This window comes from Hyla sarda, chromosome 7, assembly GCF_029499605.1.
Source record: "Hyla sarda isolate aHylSar1 chromosome 7, aHylSar1.hap1, whole genome shotgun sequence".
Taxonomy (NCBI): Eukaryota; Metazoa; Chordata; class Amphibia; order Anura; family Hylidae; genus Hyla; species Hyla sarda.
The window spans coordinates 2,725,580-2,750,881 of NC_079195.1; the positions used below are offsets into that span (position 1 = coordinate 2,725,580).

At 40.9% G+C, this 25,302-nt stretch overlaps 1 protein-coding gene across 1 annotated transcript in view; it reads right to left on the bottom strand.

The window, feature by feature from the left end:
• The window catches only part of ZDHHC5 (zinc finger DHHC-type palmitoyltransferase 5), a gene marked incomplete at its 3' end in the record, with an annotated part of 65,291 nt that overhangs the window by 16,377 nt on the left and 23,612 nt on the right, over positions 1-25,302 (bottom strand). Inside the window, 2 exon segments of the mRNA XM_056531057.1 lie at positions 465-586; positions 23,540-23,979. Of these exon segments, the coding sequence (XP_056387032.1) occupies positions 465-586; positions 23,540-23,643 (226 nt within the window).

Genomic DNA, 25,302 nt, shown 5'->3' on the forward strand with positions numbered 1-25,302 from the left:
GCGGACCCCACCATAGTCATACATCATCACATAATGTTCTTTCCTGTAGTGGTGCTGCGGCCCCCTCTTTATGTGGATCCGTGCGAACCCCACCATAGTCATACATCATCACATAATATTCTCTCCTGTAGTGGTGCTGCGGCCCCCTCTTTATGGGGATCGGTGCGGACCCCACCATAGTCATACATCATCACATAATGTTCTCTCCTGTAGTGGTGCTGCGGCCCCCTCTTTATGGGGATCGGTGCGGACCCCACCATAGTCATACATCATCACATAATGTTCTCTCCTGTAGTGGTGCTGCGGCCCCCTCTTTATGGGGATCGGTGCGGACCCCACCATAGTCATACATCATCACATAATGTTCTCTCCTGTAGTGGTGCTGCGGCCCCCTCTTTTTGGGGATCGGTGCGGACCCCACCTTAGTCATACATCATCACATACCAGATGGGTGTGGCTCTTACCTCGGGGAAATATTCCAGGGTCCATGAATGTGGCCATGCTGAAATTGGCCAAAACAAAGAGGAACATGACGGCATTATAGGCAGGAAGAGCCGGGGACACCTCCACGTTCAGCCACGGGCACCTGAGAGGAGACGGAGACATCAATAGATGACAAGAGAACCACAATGCAACGCAACAACCTGAAACAAATATCCTGTCACCCTCCTGCCTCCTGTCACCCTCCTGCCTCCTGTCACCCTCTTGTCTGCTTCCTGTCACCCTCCTGTCTGCTTCCTGTTACCCTCCTGTCTGCCTCCTGTCACCCTCCTGCCTGCCTCCTGTCACCCTCCTGCCTGCTTCCTGTCACCTTTCTGTCTGCCTCCTGTCACCCTCCTGCCTGCCTCCTGACACCCTCCTTCCTGCTTCCTGTTACCCTCCTGTCACCTTCCTGCCTGCCTCCTGACACCCTCCTTCCTGCTTCCTGTTACCCTCCTGTCACCTTCCTGCCTGCCTCCTGTCACCCTACTGCCTGCTTGCTGTCACCCTCCTGCCTGCTTCCTGTCACCCTCCTGCCAGCTTCCTGTCACCCTCCTGTCTGCCTCCTGTCACCCTCCTGCCTGCTTCCTGTCACCCTCCAATCTACTTCCTGTCACCCTTCCATCAGCTTTCTGTCACCCTCCTATCCAACTTCTGCCACCATTCCTTCACCCTCCTGTTAATTTACAGTCACCCTCCTGTGTTCCTCTTGTCCCCCTCCTGTCCACCTCTAGTACACTTCCTGTCACTATCCCATCCAACTTTACTTTTTTCATCATTCCATCCACCTCCAGTCACCCTTCTTCCTCCTGTTTGTTTCCTGTCCACCACCCACCACTTCTAGTAACACCCTGTCCATTTCCCCACCTATCACCCACTCCTCCTTCTCCCGTCACCCTCTCCTCCTCCTCCCGTCACCCTCTCCTCCTCTTGCCACCCTCTCCTCCATCTCCTGTTACCCACCCTTGCCTCCTCCTGTCCCTATCTCCTCCCCCTCCTGTCACCCACTTCTCCTCCTCCCGTCATCCACTCCTCCTCCCGTCACCCTCTTCTCCTCCTCCCGTCACCCACTTCTCCTCCTCCCGTCACCCACTTCTCCTCCTCCTTCCGTCACCCTCTCCTCCTCCTCCTCCCGTCACCCTCTTCTCCTACTCCTCCTGTCACCCTCTTCTCCTCCGTCACCCTCTCCTCCTACTCCTCCCGTCACCCTCTCCTCCTCCTCCCGTCATCCTCTCCTCCTCCTCCCTTCACCATCTCCTCCTCTTCCCTTCACCATCTCCTCCTCCAGTCACCCTCTTCTCGTCCTCCTCCCGTCACCCTCTCCTCCTCCTCCCGTCACCCTCTCCTCCTGCTCCCGTCACCCTCTCCTCTTCCTCCCGTCACCCTCTTCTCCTCCTCCCGTCACCCTCTTTTCTTCCTCCTCCCGTCCCCCTCTTTTCCTCCTCCCGTCACCCTCTCCTCATTCACCCGTCACCCTGTCCTCCTTCTCCTGTCATCCACTCCTCCTCCTCCCGTCACCCTCTCCTCCCTTCCCCCGTCACCCTCTCCTCCTCCTGTCACCCTCTCCTCCTCCTGTCACCATCTTGTCCACCTCCTTTCACCATCTCCTCCACCTCCTGTCACCATCTCCTCCTCCTCCTGTCACCCTCTCCTCCTCCTCCTGTCACTATTTTGTCCACCTTCTGCCACCCTCTAGCTCTCCTCCTGTCACTCTTCTATAAAAACCCCAATAAATGCCCCATGTGACCCGGGTCCTAGGACCCACCTGGGCAGTGGTGATGCTGGAGAGGGCCGGGTCATACTACATAAATGAGATGTCTGTAATGTAATGACCCAGTGATACGTTGCTTTAAGTTTTACAGGGTTGTAATAAGGAGCCTGACAAGTATTTTACACCCGCTGAGTCATCTGTGAAGTTTACAGCTCTGGGGCGGCTCAGCCGAAACGTGAGGCCGGGACACACATCCAGCTCGTAAAACTGTAGGAACCATGTAAATGTAGAAGCTTCAAAGGGAGCGGAGAGAAGAAAGGACGAGAAGACGCCTCAATGGAGGAATGTAGAAAAGTCACTATGTAGATGAAGATGAGGGACATTCCTGTGCTTCTCATAACAGGAAAGGATTCTCTACTGGGACAGCAGTACTAACAATAATAACACGTGTCATCCTGGTAATCATAGAGCTTTGGGTTTTTATCATCGTGAAGTCATTATCAATGTCTATGCTGAGAAAACCCTGAAAAGACCAAGAAAGTCTGTAGGGATTAGTGTAGGACCACCAAGGAAATATCAAAACAAGTCAAGGAGATTGGGAATCAATTCCAACGAGTCAATAAAGAAGATGGTGTCAGGGTCAGCTGACCATCAGTTTCACAGGAGAACAAAAGAGTGCTAAACAGGTCCAATCAGATGGTCCAAGATAAGGAAAGGACTAAGGAGGTCCAATCAGATGGTCCAAGATAAGGAAAGGACTAAGGAGGTCCAGTCAGATGGTCCAAGATAAGGAAAGGACTAAGGAGGTCCAGCCAGATGGTCCAAGATAAGGAAAGGACTAAGGAGGTCCAGTCAGATGGTCCAAGATAAGGAAAGGACTAAGGAGGTCCAGTCAGATGGTCTAAGATAAGGAAAGGACTAAGGAGGTCCAGTCAGATGGTCTAAGATAAGGAAAGGACTAAGGAGGTCCAGTCAGATGGTCCAAGATAAGGAAAGGACTAAGGAGGTCCCGTCAGATGGTCCAAGATAAGAAAAAGACTAAGGAGGTCCAGTCAGATGGTCCAAGATAAGGAAAGGACTAAGGCGGTCCAGCCAGATGGTCCAAGATAAGGAAAGGACTAAGGAGGTCCCGTCAGATGGTCCAAGATAAGAAAAAGACTAAGGAGGTCCAGTCAGATGGTCCAAGATAAGGAAAGGACTAAGGAGGTCCAGCCAGATGGTCCAAGATAAGGAAAGGACTAAGGAGGTCCAGTCAGATGGTCTAAGATAAGGAAAAGACTAAGGAGGTCCAGTCAGATGGTCCAAAATAAGAAAAAGACTAAGGAGGTCCAGTCAGATGGTTCAAGATAAGGAAAAGACTAAGGAGGTCCAGTGAGATGGTCCAAGATAAGGAAAGGACTAAGGAGGTCCAGCCAGATGGTCCAAGATAAGGAAAGGACTAAGGAGGTCCAGTCAGATGGTCTAAGATAAGGAAAGGACTAAGGAGGTCCAGTCAGATGGTCCAAGATAAAAAAAAGACTAAGGAGGTACAGTCAGATGGTCCAAGATAAGGAAAGGACTAAGGAGGTCCAGTCAGATGGTCCAAGATAAGGAAAGAACTAAGGATGTCCAGTCAGATGGTCTAAGATAATGAAAAGACTAAGGAGGTCCAGTCAGATGGTCCAAGATAAAAAAAAAAAGACTAAGGAGGTCCAGTCAGATGGTCCAAGATAAGGAAAAGACTAAGGAGGTCCAGTCAGATGGTCTAAGATAAGGAAAAGACTAAGGAGGTCCAGTCAGATGGTCCAAGATAAGAAAAAGACTAAGGAGGTCCAGTCAGATGGTCCAAGATAAGGAAAGGACTAAGGAGGTCCAGCCAGATGGTCCAAGATAAGGAAAGGACTAAGGAGGTCCAGTCAGATGGTCTAAGATAAGGAAAGGACTAAGGAGGTCCAGTCACATGGTCCAAGATAAAAAAAAAGACTAAGGAGCTCCAGTCAGATGGTCCAAGATAAGGAAAGGACTAAGGAGGTCCAGTCAGATGGTCCAAGATTAAAAAAAAGACTAAGGAGGTCCAGTCAGATGGTCCAAGATAAGGAAAGGACTAAGGAGGTCCAGTCAGATGGTCCAACAAAAGGAAAGGACTAAGGCGGTCCAGTCAGATTTTCCAAGATAAGGAAAGGACTAAGGCGGTGCAGTCATATGGTCCTAGCTATGGAAAGCACTAAGGTGGTCCAGTCAGACGGTGCTAGCCGGTTCAGCATTTTCGGGCGAGTAAATTTTCTGCCAATAATTTTGGGGGTGTGGCTTAACCCCTCCCCGATTCATGACGTACATATATATCATAGGTCGAGTCCATTTCATAAACGTGAGATGTCTGTTGCTATCAGATGACATCTGCCTGTAATGGCGGACATCGGAGATTGCTCCCATATCCGTAATTTAACTGGTTCAACCATACCCGGCAGCCCCCTGCTAATTCCTGTAGCTGGGGCCCGCCGCTAATAGCTGACATGCGGCTGGCTATTAACCCTTTAGAACGCCACTGTCAAAGCTAACAGCGGCGTCTAAAGGCACATGTAAATGCTCCCTGGTGGTCCAGTGGGGTGGAGGTAGCTGGAGGGCTTACCTCTCTTTATCTGGTGTCTGGCTAAAGCAGGTTCAACCAAACGAGCACAGATCAATGGAGTTCTAAATAACGCCATTGATCTGTATGAGGAATCTAATTATTCCTCCTAAAAGTCCCCTAAGGGACTAATAAAGGGTAAATAAAAAAGTTAAATAAAAGTTTAAAAAAACAGCCATTAACCCCTTCCATATTAAAGTTTAAATCACCCCCTTTTCCATATAAAAAATATGAAAAAATAATAAAAAATAAACATATTTGGTATCGCCGCGTGCGTAATTGTCCCAACTATTAAGTTATGTTTCTGATCCTGCACTGTGAGCGGCGTAAACGCAAAAAAATTCCAAACGCAATAATTTCTGATTTTGGTCACATCACATCCAAAAGAAACGTAATAAAATGTAACAAAAACTATAATACACAAAAGGGGCGGGGCAATGCATTTTCGGTTTCGGCCCATAATTTCCCTTTCGGTGCATCCCTAGTATTAAACATTAAAAGGGATAAACATGGCTGCTTCCTTCTAGACACAGCATCACTTCTGCTCACTGGCTGAGTCTGGTATTGCAGCTCAAACTAATGTCTTACATGTAACAACCCATACCGGTTCATACCGAATAACGACATTTTTGTGCTGCACGATATGAATTTTAACCCAAACCGCAATACCGGTTTGGCCCCTCCCCCTCGGGAATGAATTTTCAGCCCAGTGCTGCGCTGTCCCCACATCGGGGAACTAATCATATTTGACCCTCGAGCGCTGTTCTGCCCCCTCCCCAATTAATCATCAGCCCAGCGCTCTCCCCATCGGGGTATTACTCACATATCACCCGCAAGCGCTGCCCTCCTCGTCCTCCTGTTTGTTGCGGCCGCCGGCGCTGACACTCTATACCAGTGGTCTTCAATAGTGTTGCTCGCGAATATTCACAATGTGAATTTTATTTGCGAATATCGCATATTCACGAATTTACGATTATAGCACTATATATTCGCAATTACGAATATTCGTTTTTTTTTTTTTTTTCACAGTACACATCACAGTGATCACCCCTCTCTGCTTCCAGCTCGTGTGGTGTAAAGAAGGCTCTAATACTACTGTATCAGACTGGCGCGCAAATTTTCGAATATGCGAATGTCGGCGTATGCTAATTTTTGCATATGCTAATTTTCACATATGCTAATTTCCGCAGATGCTTATTTTTGTATATGCTCATTTTTGCATATGCGAATTTTCGCGTATGCGCATTTTTGCATATGCGAAAATAAAACGCGAATATTACGAATATGCGTATTTAGCGAATATATGACGAATATTCCTCCATTTATTCGCTAAATATTGCGAATTCGAATATGGCCTATGCCGCTCAACACTAGTCTTTAACCCCCAGATGTTGCAAAACTACAACTCCCAGCATGCCCGGACAGCCAACGGCTGTCCGGGCATGCTGGGAGTTGTAGTTTTGCAACATCTGGAGGTCCGCAGGTTGAAGACCGCTGCTCTATACTGTATCCCTATGTCCGGGCTGCAAAAGTTAAACAAAATAAACTGTAATTCACCTTCCCCGTCGGTCCGGACCTCTTCCTAGGGAATGGAACGTCGGAGAGCCGTCAGCCTATCACCGGCCGCAGCGATGTTCCGCCTCGGCCGGTGATTGGTTGAGCGCACTGTCATGTAAGAAGCCGGCTCCTTACATGACAGTGGGCTCAGCCTATCACCGGCCGAGGCAGAACATCACTGCGGCCGGTGATAGGCTGACGGCTCTCCGCCGTTCACCTTCCCAGGAAGAGCGTAAGGCCGACATTAAAGGGGTATTTCAGGAAAAAACGTATATATATATATCTATCTCAACTGGCTCCAGAAAGTTAAACAGATTTGTAAATTACTTCTATTAAAAAATCTTAATCCTTTCAGCACTTATGAGCTTCTGAAGTTAAGTTTGTTCTTTTCTGTCTAAGTGCTCTCTGATGACACGTGTCCCGGGAACCGCCCAGTTTAGTAGAGGTTTTGCTATGGGGATTTGCTTCTAAACTGGGCGGTTCCCGAGACACCTGTCATCAGAGAGGACTTAGACAGAAAAGAACAACCTTAACTTCAGAAGCTCAAAAGTACTGAAAGGATTAAGATTTTTTAATAGAAGTAATTTGCAAATCTGTTTAACTTTCTGGCACCAGTTGATTTAAAAAAAAAATAAAAAATAAAAAAGAAGTTTTTCCCTGGAGTACCCCTTTAAAGTTTATTTTGTTTACCTTTTGCAGCCCGGGCATAGAGAGACAGCTATAGAGCGTCAGCGCCGGCGGTCACAACAGACAGGAAGACGAGGAGAGCAGCGCTTGCGAGTGACGTGAGTAGTACCCCGATAGGGACAGCGCAGCGTGGGGCTAATAATGAATTTTTTTTGGGGGGAGGGGGAATACCGTTATATAGCGTAGAACCGCCATAAGTTACAAGAATACGGCGGTACACATATTTGGCCAGACCGCCCAGCCCTGCCTCCTGCCCCTTCATCTCTCCTCAATGTCTTTCGGGGACGACAGTTTGTGACCATTTATACAGAAGCTGCCGGATGGGAAAGTGCAGGAAGCTGAGGGAGATCCTGGGACAACATGGCGGCCATAACCATCAGACCGGATATCATGGCTAAAACTCGATCAGATAATATATCCTGGGGGCAATAATGACCCATTACAGACAACTGCCCAAAATAGGAAGGATCTAGACTATAGTCATAAAAACACCAAACCCCTTGGGCCCGAGGGGCAGGAGTATGAACCCCCTTAATTGGGATTCACCCCTAAAGCTTATTCTTTACTACTACGGTACTTTAGTAACAATAAATTGTTTTTTTAATGTGTGTAAACGGTGAATAAAAGATAGAAGGTGTCAGCAGATAAGAAGCATCTAGTCTGCCCAATAATAGGAATCCTATCCATAGTCCCTGGCCTATCTTATATGAAGGATAGCCTTATACCTATCTCTATCTTATATGAAGGATAGCCTTATACCTATCTCTATCTTTTATGAAGGATAGCCTTATACCTATCCCTATCTTATATGAAGGATAGCCTTATACCTATCTCTATCTTTTATGAAGGATAGCCTTATACCTATCTATCTTATATGAAGGATAGCCTTATACATATCTCTATCTTATATGAAGGATAGCCTTATACCTATCTCTATCTTATATGAAGGATAGCCTTATACCTATCTCTATCTTATATGAAGGATAGCCTTATACCTATCTCTATCTTTTATGAAGGATAGCCTTATACCTATCTCTATCTTATATGAAGGATAGTCTTATACCTATCTCTATCTTATATGAAGGATAGTCTTATACCTATCTCTATCTTATATGAAGGATAGCCTTATACCTATCTCTATCTTATATGAAGGATAGCCTTATACCTATCTCTATCTTATATAAAGGATAGACTTATACCTATCCCTATCTTATATGAAGGGTAGTCTTATACCTATCCCTATCTTATATGAAGGATAGCCTTATACCTATCTCTATCTTATATAAAGGATAGCCTTATACCTATCTCTATCTTATATAAAGGATAGCCTTATACCTATCTCTATCTTATATAAAGGATAGCCTTATACCTATCTCTATCTTATATGAAGGATAGCCTTATACCTATCTCTATCTTATATAAAGGATAGACTTATACCTATCCCTATCTTATATGAAGGGTAGTCTTATACCTATCCCTATCTTATATGAAGGATAGCCTTATACCTATCTCTATCTTATATGAAGGATAGCCTTATACCTATCCCTATCTTATATGAAGGATAGCCTTATACCTATCTCTATCTTATATAAAGGATAGCCTTATACCTATCTCTATCTTATATAAAGGATAGCCTTATACCTATCTCTATCTTATATGAAGGATAGCCTTATACCTATCTCTATCTTATATGAAGGATAGCCTTATACCTATCTCTATCTTATATGAAGGATAGCCTTATACCTATCTCTATCTTATATAAAGGATAGCCTTATACCTATCTCTATCTTATATGAAGGATAGCCTTATACCTATCCCTATCTTATATGAAGGATAGCCTTATACCTATCCCTATCTTATATGAAGGATAGCCTTATGCCTATCTCTATCTTATATGAAGGATAGCCTTATACCTATCCCTATCTTATATGAAGGATAGCCTTATACCTATCCCTATCTTATATGAAGGATAGCCTTATACCTATCCCTATCTTATAAGAAGGATAGCCTTATACCTATCTCTATCTTATATGAAGGATAGCCTTATACCTATCCCTCTTATATGAAGGATAGCCTTATACCTATCCCTATCTTATATGAAGGATAACCTTATACCTATCTCTATCTTATATGAAGGATAGCCTTATACCTATCCCTATCTTATATGAAGGGTAGTCTTATACCTATCCCTATCTTATATGAAGGATAGCCTTATACCTATCCCTATCTTATATGAAGGATAGCCTTATACCTATCTCTATCTTATATGAAGGATAGCCTTATACCTATCTCTATCTTATATGAAGGATAGCCTTATACCTATCCCTATCTTATATGAAGGATAGTCTTATACTCATCTCTATTTTATATGAAGGATAGCCTTATACCTATCCCTATCATATATGAAGGATAGTCTTATACCTATCCCTATCTTATATGAAGGATAGTCTTATACTAATCTCTATTTTATATTAAGGATAGCCTTATACCTATCCCTATCTTATATAAAGGATAGCCTTATACCTATCCCTATCATATATGAAGGATAGTCTTATACCTATCTCTATCTTATATGAAGGATAGCCTTATCTCTATCTTATATACAGGATAGCCTTATACCTATCCCTATCATATATGAAGGATAGTCTTATACCTATCCCTATCTTATATGAAGGATAGTCTTATACCTATATCTTATATGAAGGATAGCCTTATGCCTATCCCTATCTTATATGAAGGATAGCCTTATACCTATCCCTATCTTATATGAAGGATAGCCTTATACCTATCTATCTTATATGAAGGATAACCTTATGCCTATCCCTATCTTATATGAAGGATAGCCTTATACCTATCCCTATCTTATATGAAGGATAGCCTTATACCTATCCCTATCTTATATGAAGGATCATCTTATACCTATCCCTATCTTATATGAAGGATAGCCTTATACCTTTCCCTATCTTATATGAAGGATAGCCTTATGTCTATCCCTATCTTATATGAAGGATCATCTTATACCTATCTCTATCTTATATGAATGATAGCCTTATGTCTATCCCTATCTTATATAAAGGATAGCCTTATACCTATCTCTTTCTTATATGAAGGATAGCCTTATACATATCCCTATCTTATATGAAGGATAGCCTTATACCTATCCCTATCTTATATGAAGGATCATCTTATACCTATCCCTATCTTATATTAAGGATAGCCTTATACCTATCCCTATCTTATATAAAGGATAGCCTTATACCTATCCCTATCATATATGAAGGATAGTCTTATACCTATCTCTATCTTATATGAAGGATAGTCTTATACCAATCTCTATTTTATATGAAGGATAGCCTTATCTCTATCTTATATACAGGATAGCCTTATACCTATCCCTATCATATATGAAGGATAGTCTTATACCTATCCCTACCTTATATGAAGGATAGTCTTATACCTATATCTTATATGAAGGATAGCCTTATGCCTATCCCTATCTTATATGAAGGATAGCCTTATACCTATCCCTATCTTATATGAAGGATAGCCTTATACCTATCTATCTTATATGAAGGATAACCTTATGCCTATCCCTATCTTATATGAAGGATAGCCTTATACCTATCCCTATCTTATATGAAGGATAGCCTTATACCTATCTCTATCTTATATGAAGGATAGCCTTATACCTATCCCAATCTTATATGAAGGATAGTCTTATGTCTATCCCTATCTTATATGAAGGATAGCCTTATACCTATCCCAATCTTATATGAAGGATAGCCTTATGTCTATCCCTATCTTATATGAAGGATCATCTTATACCTATCTCTATCTTATATGAAGGATAGCCTTATGTCTATCCCTATCTTATATGAAGGATAGCCTTATACCTATCCCTATCTTATATGAAGGATAGCCTTATACCTATCCCTATCTTATATGAAGGATAGCCTTATACCTATCTCTATCTTATATGAAGGATAGACTTATACCTATCCCTATCTTATATGAAGGATAGCCTTATGCTTATCTCTATCTTATATGAAGGATAACCTTATACCTATCTCTATCTTATATGAAGGATAGACTTATACCTATCCCTATCTTATATGAAGGATAGCCTTATACCTATCTCTATCTTATATGAAGGATAGCCTTATGCTTATCCCATGCATGTTTAACCCCTTTAGGACCAGGGGTTTTTCCGTTTTTGCACTTTCCTTTTTTCCTCCTCACCTTTAAAAATTCATAACCCTTTCAATTTTGCAGCAAAAAATCCATATGATGCTTATTTTTTGCGCCACCAATTCTACTTTGTAATGACGTCAGTCATTTTACCCAAATCGACGAAACGGGGAAAAAAATCATTGTGTGACAAAATTGAAGAAAAAACACAAATATTTTTTTATTTTGGGGGCTTCCGTTTCTACACAGTACATTTTTGGGTAAAAATTACACCTTATCATTATTCTGTAGGTCCATACGGTTACAATGATCCCCTATTTATATAGGTGATTTTGACGGACTTCTGGAAAAATCATAACTACATGCAGGAAAATTTATATGTTAAAAATTGTCATCTTCTGACCCCTATAACTTTTTTATTTTTCTGCGTATCGGCCGGTATGGGGGCTCATTTTTTTGTGCTGTAATCTAAAGTTTTTATCAGTACCATTTATTGATCAGACTTTTTGATCACTTTTTATTGAATTTTTCATGATATAAAAAGTGACCAAAAATGCACGATTTTGGACTTTGGAATATTTTTTACATGTACGCCATTGACCGTGCGGTTTAATTAACGATATATTTTTATAATTCAGACATTTCTGCATGCCACATATGTTTATTTTTATTTACACAATTTTTTTTTTTAAATAGGAATAGGGGGGGTGATTCAAACTTTTATTCCCTTTTTTTTTTTTTTTTGCAGTGTTATATGTAGGGGGCTATAACACTGCACACACTGATCATTGTTATCCCATAGGAGACTATAACACTGCACACACTGATCTCTTATACTGATCATTGTTATCCCATAGGAGACTATAACACTGCACACACTGATCTCTTATACTGATCATTGTTATCCCATAGGAGGCTATAACACTGCACACACTGATCTCTTATACTGATCATTGTTATCCCATAGGAGGCTATAACACTGCACACACTGATCTCTTATACTGATCATTGTTATCCCATAGGAGACTATATCACTGCACACACTGATCTCTTATACTGATCATTGTTATCCCATAGGAGACTATAACACTGCACACACTGATCTCTTATACTGATCATTGTTATCCCATAGGGACCTATAACACTGCACACACTGATCTCTTATACTAATCATTGTTATCCCATAGGAGACTATAACACTGCACACACTGATCTCTTATACTGATCATTATTATCCCATAGGGACCTATAACACTGCACACACTGATCTCTTATACTGATCATTGTTATCCCATAGGAGGCTATAACACTGCACACACTGATCTCTTATACTGATCATTGTTATCCCATAGGAGGCTATAACACTGCACACACTGATCTCTTATACTGATCATTGTTATCCCATAGGAGACTATATCACTGCACACACTGATCTCTTATACTGATCATTGTTATCCCATAGGAGACTATATCACTGCACACACTGATCTCTTATACTGATCATTGTTATCCCATAGGAGACTATAACACTGCACACACTGATCTTAAACTATCATGATTATCACATAGGGGGCTATAACACTGCACACACTGATCATTGTTATCCCATAGGAGAAAAACAAAAACATGTTTTGCAGTACAACTTGTGTCATCAGGGACAGAATTAAGAGCCTAATTTTTCCAGATGAAAAATGTTAAAGGAGTACTCCGCCGGAAAACATCTTATCTCCAAAAGGATAGGAGATAAGATGTCTGATCACGGGGGTCCCGCCGCTGGGGACCCCCTCGATCTCTGGGCCAGCAGCGGCAGTGTCCGCAACATGGAAGCTTGGGGCTTCCGTGTTCATGATGTCATGCCAAGCCCCATCCATTCATGTCTATGGGAGGGGGTGTGGTGGCTGTGGTCACCAGTCATCTGGGAGGGAGCAGCGTTGGCTCAGTGCCCTGGATAACTGCGGTGCTGTGGCAGAGATCGCGGGGGTCCCCAGTGGCAGGATAGGATAGGGGATAAGATGATTTCCGACGGAGTACCCCTTTAACTCCTTAACGACGCAGGGTGTATATTTACCTCCCGCATTATATCGGGTCGGTCCCGATGGCCATCAACAGCCGGGACCCTATGGGAGCTATAACATTGCAAAAAAAATTAAAATAAAGTGTTAATAAATGTGATTTAACTCTTTCCTTAATAAAAGTTTGAATTACCCCCCTTTTTCCCATAAAAAAAAAAACTATGTAAATAAAAATAAATTTAAACATAAGTGGTATCGCCGCGTGCGTAAATGTCCGACCTATAAAAATATATCGTTAATTTAACCACATGGTCAATGGCGTACGCGCAAAAATAAAATTCCAAAGTTGCGTATTTTTGGTCACTTTTTAAACCATAAAAAAATGCATAAAAAGTGATCAAAAAGTCCGATTAAAACAAAAATGGTACCGATAAAAACTTCTGGATCACGGAGCAAAAAATTTTTCCTCATACATCCCGTATGTAGAAAAAAAAAAGTTATAGGGGTCAGAAGATGACAATTTTAACGTATACATTTTCCTGCATGTAGTTATGATCTTTTCCAGAAGTGCGACAATATCCAACCTATATATATAAGTCGGGGATCATTATAGCCGTATGGACCTACAGAATAAAGAGAAGGGGTCATTTTTACCGAAAAATGTACTGCATAGAAACGGAAGCCCCCCAATGTTTTTTTCTTTTTAAAAGGTAAGGAGGAAAAAACGAAAATGCAAAAACTGAAAAACGCTGAGTCCTTAATGGGTTAAGGAGGCGTTGCTAGTGCTTTTAACCTCTTAGGCCCCGTTCACACTACAGAATTCCGCGGTGTGAACTGAACATTAGTGTGAATGGGTTTCAGCGAGACCCGTTCACACTGCGGAATTTCAGCGGCGGTCAATTGCCGCTGAAATTGTTCCGCGCAAAGAAAGAACATGTTAATTCTTTGCCCGGATTCTGCGAGCACTGCATAACCATCAATGGTGACGGCTCAGTGACCCGTGGCCCTAGTGTCTAAGTATTTTCGGGGGCGTCCGCAAGACGGAGTCTACGAGCGGAGATTCCGCAGTGTGAACGCACCATTAAGGAGCCATTACCTGCCTCCTCGCCGAACGAACTCCTCTCCGAAATCGAGCGCAGATAACACTGATCAATGCTATGAATTAAGAACAGTGTATACAATCAGAAGATTGCATATATGGGAACTAAAAAATGGTGTTAAAGGAGTACTCCAGCGCAAAATAACTTATCCCCTATCCAGAGGATAGGGGATAAGTTATAGATCGCGGGGGGATCCGAGAGCTGGGGCCCCCCATGGGATCTCCTGGACGGGGCCACGGAAGTCTGCAGGAAGTGAAGTTTCGTCCCCAACAGAAAGCCGGATAGGGGATAAGTTATATTGCACTAGAGAACTCCTTTAAAAAAAAAAAAGTTAGTAAATGTGAATTAACCCCTTCCATACTAAAAGTTTAAAATCACCCACTTTTCCCAAATTCCATATAAAAAGAAATATGTAAACATAATAAAAAAAAACATGTAATATCGCCGCGTGCGTAAATGTCCGAACTATAAAAATATAATGTTAATTAACTTCTTAAGGACTCAGGGCGTACCTGTACGCCCTGAGCCCGGTCCCAGTGTGAAAAACATCACACCGGGTCAGTCCTGGCTGCTAATCATAGCCGGGACCCTGGGCTATCAGTGCGCGGCATCAATCGTTGTGCCACGCGCTGTTAACCCTTCAGACGCGGCGATCAAAGCTGATCGCCGAGTCTGAAAACGAAAGTAAACGCTTCCCGGCAGCTCAGTTGGGCTGATTGGGACATCGCGATAAAATCGTGATGTTCCGATCAGCTGGGACGCAGGCGGAGGTCTCCTTACCTGTCTCCGCGGCGTCCGATCGTCGATTGATTGCTCCAAGCCTGAGCTACAGGCTTGAGCAATCGAGCCCCTATCTCACTGATCCGTGCAAAGCTATGGCTCTGCGGGGATCAGCATAGGAAATCAGTGTGTGCAGTGCTATAGGTCCCTATGGGATAACAATGATCAGTATGTGCAGTGTTATAGGTCCCTATGGGATAACAATGATCAGTGTGTGCAGTGTTATAGGTCCCTATGGGATAACAATGATCAGTATAAGAGATCAGTGTGTGCAGTGTTATAGGTCCCTATGGGATAATAATGATCAGTATAAGAGATCAGTGTGTGCAGTGTTATAGGTCCCTATGGGATTACAATGATCAGTATAAGAGATCATTGTGTGCAGTGTTATAGTCTCCTATGGGATAACAATGATCAGTATGTGCAGTGTTATAGGTCCCTATGGGATAACAATGATCAGTGTGTGCAGTGCTATAGCTCCCTATGGGATAACAATGATCAGTATAAGAGATCAGTGTGTGCAGTGTTATAGGTCCCTATGGGATAATAATGATCAGTATAAGAGATCAGTGTGTGCAGTGTTATAGGTCCCTATGGGATAATAATGATCAGTATAAGAGATCAGTGTGTGCAGTGTTATAGGTCCCTATGGGATAATAATGATCAGTATAAGAGATCAGTGTGTGCAGTGTTATAGGTCCCTATGGGATAATAATGATCAGTATAAGAGATCAGTGTGTGCAGTGTTATAGGTCCCTATGGGATTACAATGATCAGTATAAGAGATCAGTGTGTGCAGTGTTATAGTCTCCTATGGGATAACAATGATCAGTATAAGAGATCAGTGTGTGCAGTGTTATAGTCTCCTATGGGATAATAATGATCAGTATAAGAGATCAGTGTGTGCAGTGTTATAGGTCCCTATGGGATAACAATGATCAGTATAAGAGATCAGTGTGTGCAGTGTTATAGGCCCCTATGGGATAACAATGATCATTATAAGAGATCAGTGTGTGCAGTGTTATAGTCCCCTATGGGATAATAATGATCAGTATAAGAGATCAGTGTGTGCAGTGTTATAGGTCCCTATGGGATAACAATGATCAGTATAAGAGATCAGTGTGTGCAGTGTTATAGGTCCCTATGGGATAATAATGATCAGTATAAGAGATCAGTGTGTGCAGTGTTATAGGTCCCTATGGGATAATAATGATCAGTATAAGAGATCAGTGTGTGCAGTGTTATAGGTCCCTATGGGATAACAATGATCAGTTTAAGAGATCAGTGTGTGCAGTATTATAGTCTCCTATGGGATAACAATGATCAGTTTAAGAGATCAGTGTGTGCAGTATTATAGTCTCCTATGGGATAACAATGATCAGTTTAAGAGATCAGTGTGTGCAGTATTACAGTCTCCTATGGGATAACAATGATCTGTGTGTGCAGTATTATAGTCTCCTATGGGAGCTATAACACTGCAAAAAAAAAGTGAAAAATAAAAAGGTAATTTAACCCCTTCCCTAATAAAAGTTTGAATCACCCCCCTTTTCCCATAAAAAAACAGTGTGAATAAAAATAAAAATAAACATATGTGGTATCGCCGCGTGCGAAAATGTCCGAACTATAAAAATATATCGTTAATTAAATCGCATGGTCAATGGCGTACGCGCAAAAAAATTCCAAAGACCAAAATAGTGTATTTTTGGTCACTTTTTATATCATGAAAAAATGAATAAAAAGTGATCAAAAAGTCCTATCAATATAAAAATGGCGCAAAGAATGAGTCCTAATACCGTCCCGTACGCAAAAAAATAAAAATGTTATAGGGGTTAGAAGATGAGAATTTTAAACGTATACATTTTCCTGCATGTAGTTATGATTTTTTTCCGAAGTGCGACAAAATCCATCCTATACAAGTAGGGAATCATTTTAATCATATGGACCTACAGAATAAAGAGAAGGGGTCATTTTTACCCAAAAATGTACTGTGTAGAAACAGAAGCCCCCAAAAGTTACAAAATGAAATTTTTTCTTCAATTTTGTCGCACAATGATTTTTTTTTCGTTTCGCCGTGGATTTTTGGGTAAAATGACTGATGTCACTGCAAAGTAGAATTGGTGGCTCAAAAAATAAGCATCATATGGAATTTTATGTGCAAAATTTTAAGCGTTATGATTCTTAGAAGGTGATGAGGAAAAAATTAAAAAAGCTAAAACGGAAAAACGCTGAGTCCCTAAGGGGTTAAACCGCGCAGTCAATGGCATATAAGTAAAAAAATTCAAAAGTCCAAAATTGCATATTTTTGGTTATTTTGTATACCCTATAAAAACTAATAAAAAGCGATCGAAAAGTCCCATTAAAACAAAAATGGTACCGATAAAATCTACAGAACACAAATGAGCCCTCACAGCCCCGTACGCGGAAAAATAAAAAAGTCAGAAGATGACAATTTTAAATACTAATTTTGGTGCATGTAATTATGATTGTAAATAAAACCTACATAAATTGGGTATCCTTGTAACCGTAGGGACCTACAGAATAACGATAAAGGTGTCATTTTTACTGAAAAGTGCACTGCGCAGAAACAGAAGCCGTTAAATAATGACAAAATGGCTTTTTTTTCTTTCAATTTTGTCCCACAAATAATTTTTTTTTTGTTTCGCCGTAGATTTTTGGGTGAAATGATTACAAAGTAAAATTGGTAGATCATAAAACAAGCCTCATATGGGTCTGTAGGTGGAAAACTGAAAGCTTTATGATTTTTAGAAGGTCAGGTGGGAAAAACTAAAGTGCAAAAACAGAAAAACCCTGAGTACTGAAAGGGTTAAAAATCAAGTCTAAACAGTGTTTATTTACGGCGTTCTGCAGACACGGATGTAAGATACTGTCTCTATAAATAATTTTTGGAGGTTACATTTAAAAAGCTATACATTTTTTACTAAAGTTATTTTTAGGGGTGGGCCACAATTTAGGCGGTTTATACCTCTGCTCCGCTCATACAGACACAATTTAGGCGGTTTATACCTCTGCTCCGCTCATAGACACAATTTAGGCGGTTTATACCTCTGCTCCCCTCATACAGACACAATTAAGGCGGTTTATACCTCTGCTCCGCTGATACAGACACAATTTAGGCGGTTTATACCTCTGCTCCGCTCATACAGACACAATTTAGGCGGTTTATACCTCTGCTCCGCTCATACAGCCACAATTTAGGCAGTTTATACCTCTGCTCCGCTCATACAGTCATAATATAGGCGGTTTATACCTCTGCTCCGCTCATACAACCACAATTTAGGCGGTTTATACCTCTGCTCCACTCATACAGTCACAATTTAGGCGGTTTATACCTCTGCTCCACTCATACAGCCACAATTTAGGCGGTTTATACCTCTGCTCCACTCATACAGCCACAATTTAGGCGGTTTATACCTCTGCTCCACTCATACAGCCACAATTTAGGCGGTTTATACCTCTGCTCCACTCATACAGTCATAACATAGGCGGTTTATACCTCTGCTCTGCTCAGACAGCCACAATTTAGGTGGTTTATACCTCTGCTCCGCTCATACTGCCACAATTTAGTCCAGCAATAAAACTCATACGGTAAAAAAATTACCCAACCGGAGTTACTATCCTGCCGTGTGTCACGGGTCCAGCGGGGATACGTCAGCGTCCGACTCATTCAAATGAAAAGGGTGCGGTGCGGATCCGGCTGCCGTATCCCAAAACCGTGGTGTGAATGCTCCCTTTAATCTTATTTTTTACATATTTCATGCTATATTAATATTTGTTTTTACATTTAGCATCATTTTACGGTTTGTCATTTACATATTTAATAGTAGTTTTTACATACTTTGTATTTACTACTTCTGTACTATTTCCTTTTCGTATTTTACAGTACTATTTTTTTTTTTAGATGTTAGTACTATTTTCCTAATTTTATTTACCTATTCAGTATTATATTATTATTTATTTATATAAATATACTTCACATATATACATATTTATATTTACAGTCATGGCCATAAATGTTGGCACCCCTGAAATTTTTCTAGAAAATGAAGTATTCCTCACAGGAAAGGATTGCAGTAACACAGGTTTTACTATACACATGTTTATTCCCTTTGTGTGTATTGGAACTAAACCAAAAATGGAGGAAAAATTGCAAATTGGACATAATGTCACCAAACTCCAAAACTGGTCTGGACAAAATTATTGGACCCTTAACTTAATATTTGGTTGCACACCCTTTGGAAAAAATAAGTGAAATCAGTGTCTTCCTATAACCATCAATAAGCTTCTTACACCTCTCAGCCGGAATGTTGGAGCACTCTTCCTATAACCATCAATAAGCTTCTTGCACCTCTCAGCCTGAATGTTGGAGCACTCTTCCTATAACCATCAATAAGCTTCTTACACCTCTCAGCCTGAATGTTGGACCACTCTTCCTATAACCATCAATAAGCTTCTTACACCTCTCAGCCTGAATGTTGGACCACTCTTCCTATAACCATCAATAAGCTTCTTACACCTCTCAGCCGGAATGTTGGACCACTCTTCCTATAACCATCAATAAGCTTCTTACACCTCTCAGCCGGAATGTTGGACCACTCTTCCTATAACCATCAATAAGCTTCTTACACCTCTCAGCCGGAATGTTGGAGCACTCTTCCTATAACCATCAATAAGCTTCTTACACCTCTCAGCCGGAATGTTGGAGCACTCTTCCTATAACCATCAATAAGCTTCTTACACCTCTCAGCCGGAATGTTGGAGCACTCTTCCTATAACCATCAATAAGCTTCTTACACCTCTCAGCCGGAATGTTGGACCACTCTTCCTATAAGCATCAATAAGCTTCTTACACCTCTCAGTCGGAATGTTGGACCACTCTTCCTTTACAAACTGCTCCAGGTCTCTTATTGGAAGGCGCCTTTTTCCAACAGTAATTATAAGATCTCTCCACAGGTGATCAATGGGATTTAGATCTGGACTCATTGCTGACACTTCAGAACTCTCCAGCACTTTGTTGTCATCCATTTCTGGGGCTTTTTGACGTATGTTTGGGGTCATTGTCCTGCTGGAAGACCCAAGATCTCGGACGCAAACCCAGCTTTCTGACACTGGGCTGTACAGTGCCACCCAAAATCCATTGGTAATCCTCAGATTTCATGATGTCTTGTACACATTCAAGACCCCCAGTGCCAGAGGCAGCAAAACAACCCAAAATATCACTGACCTCCCCCATATGTCACTGTAGGTACTGTGTTCTTTTCTTTGCAGGCCTCATTCTGTTTTCGGTAAACAGTAGAATGATGGGCTTTACCAAAAAGCTCTATCTTGTCTCATCTGTCCACAGGGGTGTGGAAATTTTATAAAAAACTACTTGTCCACGGGACTAAAATGAAGTAAAATCTACTTGTCCCTCATGACGATGCACTTGTCCGGCCAATTTTCGCTTTTACGCTCTGATTTTTTCCTTCTCGCCCTATAATAGCCATAACTACCTACTATAATGATACCTTTTAATTTTTCAATTACATATTCTCCGAACCAAAAAATATATATTAGGTGAAGTGAAATTGAAATAGTAAAAGATAATTTTGCAGATTTGGTGGTTTTCTTTTCTGCGCCATTTACCTTGTGGTTGAGATAACATGTTAATTTTATACTTTAGGCGCCTGATTACAGCGATACCAGATTAGTATAGTTTACGTCATGTTTTACTAATTAAAAAAAAAATTCGGAACTTTTGGGAATTTTTTTTATTGTAGAGTAGGGAGCGGGCAGGAGTCGGGAGCCAGCTCCATACAGACTGCTGAGCGCCGCATGCTAGTTATTAGCAGCACTGTGAAACTTGCGCCCAGTGCAGACATGCGTCCGCTCCTCCCCTCAGCTCTCCGAAGCTAGAGCTGGGGGGAGTGAGGGCAGAGGACGCAGGTCGGCACGGGGAGCAAGAAGCTACTCCGCCTCATCTCCCCCTCACACGTCTGCATGGCAGAAAGAAGGCAGAGCAGGGGAGAGACAGCTTCTCATCTCCTGTGCTCTGCTTCGGAGGACGCCAGTTTCCAAAGCCGGGGGCTGCAGAGTATGGAGCGGGCAGGAGTTGGGAGCCCGCTCCATACAGACTGCAGAGCGCCGCAGCGCTTGTCAGGTCCGGCCCTGCTTGCCCCGCTTAGGCCCAGGCTAAGGGCCGGAAAAATTCACCTGCCTGGCGCCCGGAACTGCATGTCCCGGGCGTCGGGCGATAGGAGTTCCACATCCCTGGTCCACAAGACGTTTTCCCAGAAGGATTTTGGTTACTCAAGTTCATAGTGGTAAAATGTACTGTAGTCTTTCTTTTTAATGTTTCTGTGTCAGCAGTGGGGTCCTCCTGGGTCTCCTCCATAGCGTTTCATTTAATTTATATGTCAACAGTTCGCGTTGACACTGATGCTCCCTGAGCCTGCAGGACAGCTTGAATATCTTTGGAACTTGTTTGGGGCTGCTTATCCACCATCCGGTCTATCCTGCGTTGACACCTTTCATCAATTTTTCTCTTCGGTCCACGCCCAGGGAGATTATCTACAGGGCCATGGGATGTAAACTTCTTGATAATGTTGTGCACTGTGGACAAAGACAAATCTAGATCTCTGGAGATGGACTTGTAACCTGGAGATTGTTGAAATTTTTCAAAATTTTTTTTTCTCAAGTCCTCAGACAGTTCTCTTCTCCTCTTTCTGTTGTTGATACTTACTGTGGCACACACAGACACACAATGCAAAGACTAAGTGAACTTCTCTCCTTTTTATTTTTCAGGTGTGATTTTTTAAATTGCCCACACCTATTACTTGCCCCAGGTGAGTATAAAGAAACATCACATGCTTGAAACAATCTTATTTTTGCACAATTTTGAAAGGGTGCTAATAATTTTGTCCAGACCATTTTTGGAGTTTGGTGACATTGTGTCCAATTTGCTTTTTTTCCTCCTTTTTTGGTTTAGTTCCAATACACACAAAGGGAATAAACATGTGTATAGCAAAACCTGTGTTACTGCAATCCTTTCCTGTGAGAAATACTTCATTTTATAGAAAAATTTAAGGGGGGCCAACATTTATGGCCATAACTTTTTTTTTTTGTACACATATTTATTAATTTAATAATGTATTATAATGTATTATAGTTATTATAATTTATTATTGTTATATTTCTTCATGTTTATTAAAAATGCATTACTTATAACTGATTTTACATATTTAATCAATATTTTTTACACACTTATAAAAATTTATTGTACATAGTTATTAATTTAATATGTATTCTAATTTATAATTATTATTGTTATATTTCTTCATATTTGTTAAAATATATTACATATTTATTTTACATATTTAATAAATATATATTTTTGACCTGCTTGTTAATATTAATTTAATATGTATAATTACATCTATAATTTATTATTGTTATATTTTTTCATATTTATTAAAATATATTACCTAATATTATTTATTTTATTTAATAAATTAATATTCTTTAAATGCTTGTTACTTTATTTTTACATATTTAATAATTTTATGTATTTTTATATTTAATATAATTTATTATTTTTATTTCTTCATATTTATTAAAATGTATTCTTTGTTATTTATTTTATATATTTAATAAACCAATATTTTTTACATGCTTGTTACTATAATTTAATATTATTATATTCATTATAACTTATTATTGGAATATTTCTTCATATTTTTAAAATGTATTACTTAATATTTATTTAGCATATTTAATGAATCAATATTTTTTATACGCTTGTTACTATATTTTTACATATTTATTGATTTAGTATGTATTGTTATGTATTATATTTATTAAAACTTATTTTTATTATTATTATATTAGTTAACACTTATAATTCATTACTTAATTTGCATATTTGTGAATATATAAATAGTTTTAAATGCATATTGCACTATTACTATTTTCTAAATATTAAGAACTATTTTTTCATTGCTGGCATCAGATAACCCGTACTCGGCCTTTTTATTGTGCCGCAGTCACATGACCAGATGATTGCGGGGGAGGTCACGGAGATATTTTATTCTGAAGTGTTCAGGGCCCTGATGGATATATCATGAGGTTCAGACGGCTGTAATCTCTTTAGATGGTTTGTATATACTAAGTAATCCCAAAATCTGGGACAGAATTAAAGGGACAGATGGGGGTGTCAGACAGATGAATAAATGGAATATAAAGACAAGGAAAGAAACAGGTAGGAAATAAACAATTGGCAGACATGTAAAATGAAGTGTGTCCGGAGGATGTCAGTATGGAGGGTCACAGGATGGTACAGACACGGGGACCGTCGCCACCACCTGATAATACAGAACCCAATCCCGGATCTGCACGCAGCAAAGTTTCTTATGGTGGGACTTACGTGAAAGCGAAGAAAAGTGTGGTGGATCCCACGAGGAACACGGTCGCTGCGGCCACAGGGATGTACTTGCTGGGTTTGAATGAATTGACAGTTCCTGCAGGCATCGTGAGGATGGGAGGATGGGACTAGGGGGTACAGCATATCCCCACGCAGCACTCCGAGGCAATGGGAGAATCAGAGGCTATCACAGATGGCCCCACATAGTCCAGCCTAATAATTCGGGGGGCTCTGAGAGTGAAAGCCTCCCCTCCTCCAAATCTCCAGAGTGAGGGGAGCATACAATGTCTTGCAGCCCTTTGCCCCCTCCCCTTATTAGTCCGTCTCCCTCCTTGCAGTAATCCCTTGGTAATCCATGTGGCTGATGACACTGGGAGGGGGGGGGGGGGGGAGCGGAGGTTCAGGCCGAGTCCGAGCCGCACACTTCTGGATTAATTCACAACCTGCAGAGAGGAAACAGCGACATAGTCAGACAAGTACGGTCATAACAATAACAGACAACAAGAACCGTCATAACAATAACAGACAACATGAACCGTCATATCAACGACAACATGAACAGTCATATCAACAACATACAACACACAGACACATACCATCATATCAACAACATACAACATGAACCGTCATATCAACGACATACAACATGAACAGTCATATCAACAACAGACAACACACAGACACATACCATCATATCAACAACATACAACATGAACCGTCATATCAACGACAACATGAACCATCATATCAACAACATACAACATGAACCGTCATATCAACGACAACATGAACAGTCATATCAACAACAGACAACACACAGACACATACCATCATATCAACAACATACAACATGAACCGTCATATCAACAACATACAACATGAACCGTCATATCAACGACAACATGAACAGTCATATCAACAACAGACAACACACAGACACATACCATCATATCAACAACATACAACATGAACCGTCATATCAACGACAACATGAACCATCATATCAACAACATACAACATGAACCGTCATATCAACAACATACAACATGAACCGTCATATCAACGACAACATGAACAGTCATATCAACAACATACAACATGAACCGTCATATCAACGACAACATGAACCATCATATCAACAACAGACAACATGAACCGTCATATCAACAACATACAACATGAACCGTCATATCAACGACATACAACATGAACCGTCATATCAACGACATACAACATGAACCGTCATATCAACAACATACAATATGAACCATCATATCAACAACATACAACATGAACCATCATATCAACAACAGACAACACACAGACACATACCATCATATCAACAACATACAACATGAACCGTCATATCAACAACATACAATATGAACCATCATATCAACAACATACAACATGAACCATCATACCAACAACATACAACATGAACCGTCATATCAACAACATACAACATGAACCATCATACCAACAACAGACAACACACAGACACATACCATCATATCAACAACAGACAACACACAGACACATACCACCATATCAACAACAGACAACACACAGACACATACCATATCAACAACAGACAACACACAGACACATACCATATCAACAACAGACAACACACAGACACATACCATATCAACAACAGACAACACACAGACACATACCATATCAACAACAGACAACACACAGACACATACCATCATATCAACAACAGACAACACACAGACACATACCATCATATCAACAACAGA